This window comes from Heliconius melpomene, chromosome 10 (assembly GCF_056956725.1).
Source record: "Heliconius melpomene rosina isolate 202511_hmr_F chromosome 10, ASM5695672v1, whole genome shotgun sequence".
Taxonomy (NCBI): domain Eukaryota; kingdom Metazoa; phylum Arthropoda; class Insecta; order Lepidoptera; family Nymphalidae; genus Heliconius; species Heliconius melpomene.
The window spans coordinates 15,263,742-15,276,852 of record NC_140398.1 but is presented as its reverse complement, the minus strand read 5'-3'; the positions used below and the strand labels follow the sequence as shown (position 1 = coordinate 15,276,852).

Genomic DNA, 13,111 nt, shown 5'->3' with positions numbered 1-13,111 from the left:
GGACGCGCGCAGCTTCGCTTGCGTATTTAGGGGTGAATTCTAATAAATAACGAAACATGGGTTCGATAAAATATTTTTAAGAGTCTAAATTTCAAATTTTATAAAAATCGGTGGCGATTTAAAGATTTTTCCATACAAACTTTCAACCGCTTATTTGCACCCTTAAAGGGAGAATTCTAGAAAACGATGAAACACGTGTTCAATTAAATACTTTTAAAAATCTAAATTTCAAATTTTATAAAAATCGGTGCCTATTTAATTTTTTTTCCATACAAACTTTGAACCCCTATTTCACCCCTTTAGAGTTAAAATTTTTCAAAATCCCTTCTTAGTGGATGTCCAGATTACGAAAGTAAACATCTGTCCAAATTTTACGTTTCTATCATCAGCGGTTACGGCTGTGCGTGCGTCTTACCTCAGTCAGTGAGGACAAGTCCTTTTATATATATAGATTATGTACCTATTTTTTTAGTTATCATTGTCTTAAAGTATGATTGCCAACTTCAAATTCCTTAATTAAATTGTGAAATAGCCTAGATTACCTAGGCCAGTACATAATTTCGATTGAAAAATATCGTAGCAATAATTACTTAAAAGGTGCATTAATAAATTTACACGTTGCTTCAAAACTAACTAGCACATCACTAAATTCCTATAGTCAACAAAATGCAGCAAAGATATATATATTTATAGCTGAAAAAAAGTTTGTATATACAAAATCTATATTATAATTAAATAAAATATTAATGAACAAAATCCAAATTTACAGTATAACTATAATAAGAACAAAAAATTCTCCCCGGCGGGGAATCGAACCCCGGTCTCCCGCGTGACAGGCGGGGATACTTACCACTATACTACCGAGGATTGCGACGGTAGCGTCGAATTTAGTGTACTAATTCTTAAGTAATCCTCTCGTTATTCTTATACAATTCTGAGTTCAATCAAAAAATATAGATTTAATATTTTTAGCATAATTATTATGATGCCAGTACAATATGACGATCATATAAAACAGGGCATAAGATATAGAACAAATAGAGCGCTATCTATTTAACAAATTAAAAAATATAGTATGCCTATGGTTTCATATATTTCATGTTAGAGGGCGCTATAAAAAAAGGACGTTTTAGTTTTAAACCTTTGTAAAAACATAATGATTACAAATAAATAAATATAATTTTAGAAAAAAAAAATATTAAAGTAATACAATTTTTATAAAACATTTAATTTACGGAATGATTCAATATTTTTTAACAATTTCTTTATTAATATATACTGCCATCTATTGCACGACAAAGGAATGTTTAGCTATACTTTTTTAGGCAAGTGACTAAATACAGCTGGCAAGTGGCTAGTCAGCCCCGCAACCAGTTTTACAGAAATAATGTGACGCGTTGGTTGTGTCTCCTGCGTTATTCCATAACAATCACATTATTATTGTTTATAATCGTAATAAGTGACGTTATCACCTAATATAATATATCTACATGAATAAACATAGAAATTTTTCAATAGAATAGTAGTTTTAACGTGCGTTTGTTGGATATTTCTCGTGAATTTGTACAATTTATCCGAGTGTAATCTTGTATCGGCGACTTAACGTTGGACGGTGGTTGAAAATGTGAGTTAAATGATATTAAGCTGGTGAACATATCGGTTTGAAGAATATTTCGCTAAAGAACCCCTTGTGTTACGATGAAATTGTTTACGTTCCTCCTGTTGTTGCCGGCGTGCTTGGCACACCTCAATGTTTACTTAAGCAGTGCTGAAGTGTGGAGATTATTGGGTGAGTGTTATACATTACTTTTGAATTTTGATTTAAAATTATTTATAATAGTCTAAAATTAACTGTTAAACGAGACTGAAAAATCATAATTCATACTAAGATCACAAATCTTAAATCTTCATAAAATGTAGCATAAGAATCATTCTAAAGTAATGGTTGGTTACAATCAATTATGGATGTAGTGTTGCATATATTACAGTCTCTTTTAGCTTGTTATAATTTAGTTGTAAACTTTAACTGCTATAATAACAATTATGGAATACTTTCTGACATAGTAATCTTCAAAGTGATTATCCAAAAAAACGATATATGTACTAAATTAAATAATTGCAGTTACTCCAACTCCCGTGCAACTGATAACATTGATAATGATATAAAAGTATAATTAGAATGACATATTATCATTCGATGTCTCGATATGGGGAAAAATACATGTAATATAAAGAAATATTTAAATTGAATCTGTCTTGGGTTAGGATTATTTCATTCGTTCAATGCTACAAAGCATTCAATGTCACGCCGGGTGTGTCGCAAATTTTTTCCTTTTATAATCCGCATTCATCGTAAATAGCCTAAACGTAAACACAAGGCCCCTATACCTGTAAAATTGAAAGTACTTAATCCTATTTTACGGCAATTTCTACATAAAGTAAGCAGAGAGCCGTCCCAATACGTTATCTTCGATCTGACTTAGGTGCATTGTGTGGAGGACTGGAGGTGACAAAACCGGCCTTCCCGAAATGTTTCCCGCGGCGCGTACACGCGAACACAGCTATTATTCACTTTTAATTTGTATTTTCAACTTAAATATATTTATATCAATAGCGCACGATAAATATCAGAACGGTTTTAAGATTATAGATAGATTTCTTTGAAATATTATTTTAATATCTGATATTTTTTCTAAACTTGGCCAGGTACGAGTATGTTAATAAAAACTTAAATCTAATTTTAAAGTATATTATACAGGTTATAATTTAAGCAGGCAATTAATTATAAGGCAATAGTATACTTTATTACAATTATATGACGTAAACGTTGCATAAACATAAAATCTATTTCATAACTTCGGTGCATTGTTTAACTTCTTTTGTCATTTTCTTCGTTAAAACACGGTCAATTAAAAGAAAGGAACTTTTCGAGATTTTATTGTCTTGTTACAATTTAAGTATTCTCTTAGTCAGATATAAAGGGTCTTTCGTCTAGGCAGGTAATGGGTCTCCAGTACCCCGTTTTTGTCACCATCCAGTGGGCATTGTACCAACCTGCGGACACTAGCTCCAATCTGTCTTTGTCAACGACAATAGCCATCTGTCTTTTGTTTTTGTTTAAAAATTAGAATTATAATATTAAACAAAAGTAACGAGTGAACGGGACTTTTGACGGTGATATATGGAAAAGTGAGTTTACACGTTGAGACGTCATATAATTTTTTTTGTTTGCATTGGATTTGAATCCGATTGTAAAATAGTTATATGAGCTATGAGGATAGGTATTTGGTTAATTTCAGTTCTTTAAATATACGTTTTTAAGTGTTAGTTTCACAAAAACCTTAGAATAGGGTCGAATTAATATATAGTTAACTCATTGATTTATTTCATAAAAAATATATACTAAAATACACGCAGAGGGTCCCATATTTTGAAGCATATTTAAAATGAACTTATCTTGTAGTTTTATATCATGCCCAATATGGCACGTCGCTACGTAACCTGAGATCTCCGGCTCCGATCCACACGACGAAGACCAATTTATTCCAAATGACATTTATTGACATTCTATGGACCAAACCAATAAACTCGACGCCTAAAATGTTGCTCTTGACACTTTAAAACATAAACATAATATTTTTTTATTTAAATCATCAATTCATTCGATTGTGAAATGAAATCTTAATATTCTTTGGTTATACTTTATTTTTATACACTTTCAATAAATAAATATAATTTTAGATCATAACATTAGGTATATTGTCAAAATGATTTGAATATTTTAGAGGAATTATTAAAACTAACTAAAACTCGTAAGTTTTATCAATTTAAGGCTTGACACGTGTAACTGCAACGCGACAGGTTGAAGATGAACCTCATTCTAGAAAAGCATATATTTAATATTTTCATTTCTTTGGTTTCTCTGGATTCGAGGCAAAGCGCGGCCCCCACTCAACACGCAATATTTTCAAAATTCGACGTAAGGTGGGGAACGGAAATGACTTAATGGGAACGGAGTATCTTAATACTAGATTCCCCTGCCTGTTACAGTGTAGAAGTAAAGGTGAAAAAAATATTAATTTAGAGACACTATCAACGAAACTACAAAGTTTGATAAGAAGCTGGGAGGACAACAATTTTCATATTTTTATTAGTTAAACGAATAATTTTATTAATATTTTATGATTTATAAAGGTAAACGTGCATAACAGAGAACAGTTTCTTAATATTACAAGGCATAAACTATTTGCTGATAAGGTGGCAAAATACTCGTTAAGTAACGTAGGCGTATCGGACGACAGGAAAGTTTATGGTTATTTCTTATCGCACATCTGAATTCTTAGTCTTTGGAAGTGGAGCCACAAATCGAGCATCCAGACAGACTTGAGAGCTACATTGTATATATAAAGAGGTATACACGAGCCTAAGCATAATATTAATATTTTTTTTTGTATTTAAGCTACTTTAAGGTTGGAAAATAGATAATGTTATAGTAATTTATTAAATAAATCAATTATATTTGTAACCTACTTGGATACATTTTAAAAATATATCCAAAATTTTATTGAAACTATAAATAAATATATTTAATGTTTCTTTAGTTTACATTCTTAAGTGGAATTGGTTAAGAATCTTCCACGTTATACCTAGCCATAAATTTTTAGTCTTACATGAAGCTACTGGTACTGCGTAATTTGATACTAATCTCGCTTCTGTGTAACTTTAACAACATTTCTTGGTTCCTTTATTAGAACTGAAATCATGTTGAGATACGATAACAATAGCGGCTTTGTGTTGCCTAGCGGCGGTTGGCACTACTGATCAACTAGGATAAAACAAAACAAATATCAAGAAATCTCGAGACATATCTCAGTAGAAGCATTCGGAAAAATTATATATTAGGATAGGTATATAGGATTTAGGATAGGACTTTAGAGATCATCGTGACAGGTCTCCAAGGAACAACAGGATATAAGTTAAATATATATATAATAGAATGTACTTATTATATATACGTCTATAAATGATCTCATTATTAAAAAATAATAAAACAACTTAAATCTCCCATAGTAAAAAAATAAATAAAAAATGTATGAGTGGAAAGCTAAAATGTAGACAATCACACGTGTTGTAATTATAAATTTAAATTAGAAATTAATAACTTCTCAAGCTACTGTACATTACACGTTGTTTATCACTTCGTATAATACTGTCGGTATTATTAATCATGATTCGATCAATCAAGAACTTTGTGAGATAACGTACGTATCGCACGATATAAAGAAATATTTAAAGAATCTTTTGATTTACTATAATTTTTTAATGTTACGTAAAAATATCATCGGAAGTTACGGAATAATATCGGAAGTGTCATCTGGGGGGAGCCTGGCCTTTACCTGTTTACCTGGATAAAGTTTTTTGTCAGTAAAATTTCTCTTTTGATTTCTCCAGATTAATCTTGTGCCCAAGCCTATTCTGGGGTGGGCACAAACCATCTGGCCGCTCCTATTCTTACATGTCTGTGCATAAAAATGGAAAACATATTGTAGGAAAAGTATACATCTACTAGTAAACTGCTGTTACTTACCAGATGTCAGGTAAAAAGATATTTAACCTAGAGTATAAGCTTCTCATTTTTATCGCTGATGAAACAAAAAATAGGGACAGGTAATATGATACAGAAATATTGGATGAAGTTTCGTCTAGATACAGTTACCTCTTCACACGGTTACAGATTTTTTTGTTTATTTACTAAAACTTTGTAGTAAAATAAAATATATATGTATTATATTTAACAGCATTTAGAGCTCTGGTAACGAGACACAGCGTTGAGTTTCGCTACTCAACACGCAATGCCTCCATAATTCCGCGGAAAGTAGGGAACGGAAGCCTTAATGGCAACAGAGTGACTTGACACTGGGTTCCTAAGTTCCCTTTAAAAAAATTACTTAAATAACGAAAACAAGTCACGTTTTAAAAAATCTGTAAATATCATAAGAACAATCTCCTGTTTTTGTACAAACGTAGTCAACATTTATCATCTCGCGTCACCCACCTACGTGTAAACTGTCCAGGCCCGGGGCTTATCTTTCTCCCCGGCTTTTTTCTTATTATTATTAATTCATTTTCATACCTCCAGGTATAATAAAGACAGCCCGGAATAGATATTGTTATTTTAATAAATACTATTAAGCTCGGATTTAGAGAGCGCCATTCGTATCTCGTCCCCCTAAACGAAGCTGTCGCTCAGAGAATTAACAATGAAATATTTCAATAAACATCCAGCGGCGGCGCTATATAAATATTCACTCACGTCCTTCTCGAAAATATTCTTTATGTAAATACTGTTGACACATAGCATGATGCAGAGACAGCTACTTCGGGTTTTTAATCTATCACAGTATAATATATCACCGGCGGCAGGTGCTTCGCGTGAGGAACGATCCCTTACGTGATGAGAATAAAAGTGGTTAATTAAAATTTAATTCCGCGGTCAATTTGGCTGCCACGTTCTCGTTTATTTTAATATGGCAACAAATCCTATTTGTTAACGTTATTGCATGATGTTAAACTGAAAGCACTTAAGGGTTCTCAACCGACAGAAATAGAATTAGGCGGTTTTGGGCAGCGTCGTGGGCGATAAAAGATAGATAAAGGAAGTTATTATCTGCGTTACATGAATATGCAACTCGTTGTTTTCAATTATATGAAGTGGTGGCTTAATTATGCATTTATGTTTTCAAACAATTGCCGTGCCGCATTGTGAAAGTTTCGTAGCGGCTAGATACGGACTCGTTTACTACTCACTGTCAGAGTTAATTGCATTTTATTAAACAATACCTACTATTTTGTACTACGTCTGTTAACGTCTGACAATGGATTGTGTAAGATAATGCGTTTAATTTAAATGTCTAATTATATTTGTTTATTATATTCTTATTGCTCTGAGTTTGTTTCATAATTTATATTTTATTAGCTGCTCGCTGTAACTCGCATACAGCAGGATCTGGGAACGTAGTGTTAAGATACTTCGTGAGCACTAAGACATTTCCGATTTTCATTCCGCCGAATTCTCATGCTATTTCGTGTTGAGTGGCAGAACTCAACGACGCGATTTGCTTTGTAACAAAATGTTAATGATTCCACTTCCCCGAATGGGCATCGACCACGACGACCTCAATTTATATTTGCTATTCAAATTACAATATGTAAGTGTAAGTAAATTCATTTTGTACATATATCCGCAATTGTATAAATATGTTTTTAATTAATCCTTGCAACTTACTTAGTTTGATCTCTAGTAAAAAGCTTGCCACACAAGATTTTCTAGTTCTTGACTTCTTAAGACTTCATAGAAAAGCTACATTTACATGTATTTATGGGAGCTAATGTTTCTATCTCATAAATGTTCATCATTACCACTTCTTATGTAACTTATTAGTTACTTATTCTTAGGAATATATACAGCAATTTGTCACTTCTATAAATATAAAGTAAGTAGATATTAATCCGTTTTCATCCTATCTATGTTGTGGTTTTATAAAATCTTTAACTAAATAATACTGATGAACTAATATGTCTAAATCTCACTCGGTGGAATGTATACTAAATCGAAACTATTTTCACAATTTAGTAAAACAAAATCTTGTGTAAAGTTTCACCATAAAGCCGGTATCCAGATTCTAAACATCCATTCCATAAAATTTACGAGATGGATAAAAAAGAAATAAATTTCAATGATTAAAGATAGCAATCTAACAAAACAGTAGCTATGACATTCCCGCATCCAGGTCAAGCCGTTCAGCTGAATAAATAGATCTTTATAAATAACGCGAAAGCCACGTCCAGAGACGGCTAATTTGTTTACAAACGCCGGACTCATTCTCCGGTGAACAATTTTAAATTATTTTTGAAGGGTTTCATTGGCTTTTGCGGTTTTTATTAAGTATATCCTTGTTTTTCATTAAATATTTAAATTAATTAATTTGATTAACATAAATGTGGTTAAAGTGTGAATTAATGATTTTAACGTTAATTAGTTTATTACTTAAATCCACTTTGTGTCCTTTTTCTTTTTTCTTCAACTTACGACCCACGCAAACGAAAGGTCTTCTCAAAATTACTATCCCAGTGATCGATGGTTAGGCTTATTTAAAGTAATGGTAAGAGCATCTTCACTCAATCACGACAAGGGTTTTGTGTTAGTCGGGTCTGTGCGGCAATTTGCTCGAGAATAGATGGAGACGTCAGCGCGACAAAAAGCTTCGATCGATCAGCGACGTTGCGCGCACGCATGCGGCATATGTCACGTTTTTGTTTTGTAAGCTTTCGCCCTGTAGGTGTGGAATAACGACCGCCTTCAGAGAAACACTTATGTATATATAGCGCTGGTGCCAATAAACTTCATTCATATTTTACATTTGTGATATTTCTTACTTATGAAAGAATATAAGAATAGTCATACGTTTTCTGCTCCCTTCTGGCTTGACGGCACCCGTCATACTACGTCCATCAACTGCCATAGGTGATGAGTCAGTTAGAATTCAGTTTAAGCTTAGTTTAAATTTTGACAGCCCTTCAAGTATGATCGATGGAGCGTGTAAAATAACCTTTAGCCTTGCCAAGTCGTTAACGTTTGATTTTTTTGCGCCATATTACTTAGTATTTAACTTTATTAATATAAGTATCCTATGATATGTATAACTTTTTGAAATATAATATTTTTAGTAAGCATTAGGGTTGATATACGGAATCCCACGGTCATAACCGTTTTAATAATCCATGAAGTGGTTATGACGCAGCGTGACACCGCACAACCATGACAGTGTTTGAACTCCTGTTGTGATGCCACACGCCTGGTATTTTATTTACTTGCCAATGTTTATTCAAAGCTCGAAATGAGTCCCATTAGGGACGATTCTGTGACAAAATTGCTTAGTGCCCGATATAATTGAATAGGCGTTCAAAGAGACACGCGACCCTAAAAATATAAAACTTCGGTTTATTATGCACGATTCACGCTGTCACGTGATTTATTAAGTATATCAAAGCACTTATTCATTATGACATACCACATGAAAGTAAAAAAATATTGTCATAACCGTATAATATCTTTTCATTCTTTGGTTTTATCTAAATGGTTAAATGCACTTAGGAGTGCCGAGTAATGTCACGTCGCGGTTTCTGTATCGACATTATACTCGTAAGTGAATTACTATTTATTACTTTATACGACTTTTTTATTCAGCTTCACCTTGTATCCTGCATGTAGCAAGGTAGGCAGAGGGAACCTAGTGTTAAGATATTTTGTACCCCATTAAGATACTTTTGTTCCCACTTTTTCAACAATTTCTGAAAGCATTGCGTATTAAGTGGCGAACCAATGCCTTTCTTTGCCTCGTTATCAGATTGAGACATTCATGACTCCGAATGAGAATCGAACCTACCACCGTCGCTTTTACAATTACACATTGCATGCGCCACGCCGCCTCTTTCACTTAATTTATATTTATGATGCTTTTTAATATTTTTGATAATAAAAATATAATTTAATGTTTCAAATATGTGGGAGGAGACCACACACATGCTTAAACGAATACCCCTACGCAAATATACTAGGCGTCAGCGTTAACCACGCTTATGGGTTCCTACTAGCTATGCTTATATACTTACCCACTTAACACGTATGGGGCTAATCAGTATGATACACGCTCTATGGCTACATACATACTTATGTGCATTTTTCTTCTTTCTCTTATTATCAACTCGATTACCCTAAATAGTAAAACGAGTGTTTTGTTTACGGTCTAAACATTCTTTTGATTTACACGTAAATAAAAAAACCACAATATTTGGTCTTTTATCAATCGCTTCTTTATTTTATGAATAAAATAAAATAGAACAGAAATATAAAATCAGTCGATAAAAGTTACTTTTTATTTATCTATATATCAATTTATTTAAATTACATTATTAGAAATAGAAGAATAACGATTTTTGCTGTTATTAGAGTCATAAAAGTTAGTTTTTTATCAATAGGACACTTAAATATTTAGGGACAGGGATCAAAAGTAAACAAACACGACACAATTGGAAAAATATAAAGCGGGAGCACAATGCACGGGCGGACCAGCCGTCATATTATGGCAATAGCTTTTGTGACATTAGCTGTAAATCACAGAGTCCTTCGAGCTAAATGGTGTATCATAAATAATTTCTTGAAACTCAATCCTGTTTTGTATATTGAACACTTTAAGGCTTTGTGAAGGAAATGAAGGAAATATAAAAGTTCTAGTAAAATACTGAATTCTTTGGTAATGCAATTATATTTCTCAACCTTCCACTATTTATTACCTTTTAGAAAATAATGAATAGATATGAATATAATATATATTGAACCTTACCTTACAAAACTAATTAAAAAATAATAGTCCAAGAGCCTCTTGATTTAAATTACATTTGAGTTGCGGCTAAATATTGGACTGCAGCCAATCTGCAGTTTAATGGCTTCGTAAGAAGGCAATTAAATGTAACATTATGATTGTATCGGAGAATTTAACGCGGTCGACGTTGTTACGTCTGGTCTGGACTTTAATGGTTCAGTGCACCCCTGAATAAACAAGCCTATTCGAAGTTAAATTTGCTTCACCGGATATGGCTGCCACTTGAACCAATCCATCATGTGCATCATCAGACTTGGGCGATCAAATAGACTACTTAAGTCATATACTTCGCGATGAACAAAGAAATCGTTTTCGCTAACGAGGATGTGCTTGACTTGCCTATTTTATGGCCGATAAACCCAAACGTTATGAGCTTCTAAATAATAACATTTTATTGGTCATCGTCACATTGATGAATGCCTACTAACTTAAGGTTTATTGTCAGACCTATCCAGTGATTTATGGGAAACGTTTAAATTTATTAATAATGTAAAATACTGTAAGGTCGCGGCAAGCTATTCAAAAATAGCGTTAAATATCTTTTTATTTGGATATAAAAATTAAAACTATTTTCTACTTCGTATATAGGTTATTATATAGAAATTTAAGACATTCATATTTTTATTTTTCATAGAATACTAAAGACCACCATGTAAGTAAGTAATGCAACACAGCAGGCATTCCCCATATGCACGTGAACTCTGTAGGCAAGTGTAAATATTTTCTAGTTTTTGTTTGTTTTGTCTTATTTATATTTACTGCTTGCAACTGACAAAATGTTGGTTGACATCGTTTGATTGAAGGCCTGCCTATATTTTATATTTTTCAAAGTATATTCGCGTGTTTCTCAGCGTGAACTAAGAATGGGTCAAAGAAGGATAAGTCATTCCTATGCCTCCTACTGCGTCTTGGACCGCCCTGAATGTCCACATGCCTCTCAATTTACATTTTTAATACAAAAAAATATGTGAAAAAATACTTATTTTAATTCTTTAGTCTTATTTTAATACCCGTTTTTATTCTGGTTTGGGTTATAAGTTTTCTATACAACTATTATATACTTTGTATGTACCAATAGGTACTATTACATAGAGACCCTTGTCTAAAAAAAACAACACAATTTGAACCACTAACATGAGTGTTCAACAGTAGAAGTTGTTGAATAAGAAAATATACTTTTGGGAAGCAGTCGTACAATACAAATATTAGTCGAATCTGTTCTGAGGTGCGCGTGGACTAATATTTGGATACACTACCGAGGTCGTTATTACGGTGGACTCCTATTCTTGTTATTATTCCTTGCGAGTAAATTTTATATGAGATGAAATAGTTTTCCATTTAACTTCAAACTGGAATGTCCGTTTCCTCCAGTAATAGTGTCTAATGTCTCTACGTTTCGTTTTCCCGCGATTGGGCCGAAGTTTATTTCTGGCTCAGTCAACATACCTACGGTCCGCGTACCAATAGCTTTAACGGGCTGCACCGTTTATTTAACCGCTCGTAACTCGATTTGTTACGACCGCGTGTGGATTTTTCGGCTATCACAACTTACCATACTTAAAATATTTTCTAATTCTAATTTTAAATAGAATTCAGATAATTTATATGTTTGTAATAAATAAAGTTGTTAAATTTAAAATGTTAATAGGTTTTTAAAAAAAATTCTTAATATCGGGAATACCGGGAGTTTTGACTATTTTAATTCTTATGTATTTAAATATATTTACAAGATTTAAGTCTACCCTACCATGAACCTTTATTATGTTTAATATATGAATAAAGAAAACAACCGTATTATAATTAAATAGTGTCAAATATGCTGTAGACATTCGAATATTCACAAAAAATTCTTATAATTTGATTGGTTGTAAGAACCTACCAGCAATTAAAGAAATAAACATAATTAATTGTTCAACATAATGGATATAGTTAATATTAAAATTTGTATTACAAACTTTTTTCTGATATAATTGTACTTTTTAAATATTATCAGGCCTATTAATCTCATGTACAAGCTATTAATTAGATAAATGTTGAATGAATAACAAGTAGCACCTATCTTATCTAGTCTGCATATTTAACTTTAATTATAGTGTAAGTTTCGTTAGTACTAGCTTTTTTGCTTCCCATATTAACGAACCGTATATTTCTTGTAGGCCTCTATTTTCCACTTCATTTAAATGTAAAGGTTTATTACGTTTTATTGGATACGAACGCTTCTTATTGGACTTTTATTTTCGTCTGTAACACGGTTTCTTGTTTATTTTTCGAAAGCTACCGTGAAACTGGTCGTAATCATTGAATATAGTTTGCATCGCGTGGTGGAGGAACGATTTTTATTTACTTTGGAGTCAGCCATGTCCTGTTCGTGACTTGGGACGGGAATGAAAAATAAAGAATGTCCGTGTGTCGTGAGGTCCGACATTATCTAAATCCTACCAAAAGAGACCAAGTTTTCATTAAAATAAACTTTTAAAAGGTGAGTTAAGAATTCAAGGGTTTCGTATAAACCGTAATTTTATTTGTTTTAGAATTAACTTTAGTTACCATCAAAAGATAAAACTTCGATGCCAGTGTTGTTAATTCTGATTTATAGCCACCACATGCTGTTATTATGAAGTAGTCGTTATATCTATCATAGCACTCGTTTCCCCTTAAATTTAAGGTAT

At 32.5% G+C, this 13,111-nt stretch overlaps 1 protein-coding gene and 1 non-coding gene across 2 annotated transcripts in view; one reads left to right on the top strand and one right to left on the bottom strand.

The window, feature by feature from the left end:
- Positions 1 to 795: 795 nt before the first annotated feature.
- On the bottom strand, positions 796 to 867 carry TRNAD-GUC (transfer RNA aspartic acid (anticodon GUC)). The gene has a single exon. It is a non-coding gene; the product is annotated as a tRNA-Asp (tRNA).
- A 512-nt stretch (positions 868 to 1,379) lies between these two features.
- Positions 1,380 to 13,111, top strand: part of dnt (tyrosine-protein kinase Dnt) — a 29,485-nt gene continuing 17,753 nt past the window's right edge. Inside the window, exon 1 of the mRNA XM_085191362.1 lies at positions 1,380 to 1,789. Within this exon, the coding sequence (XP_085047488.1) occupies positions 1,699 to 1,789 (91 nt within the window). The 5' untranslated portion in view covers positions 1,380 to 1,698. The remainder of the gene's footprint in view (positions 1,790 to 13,111) is intronic.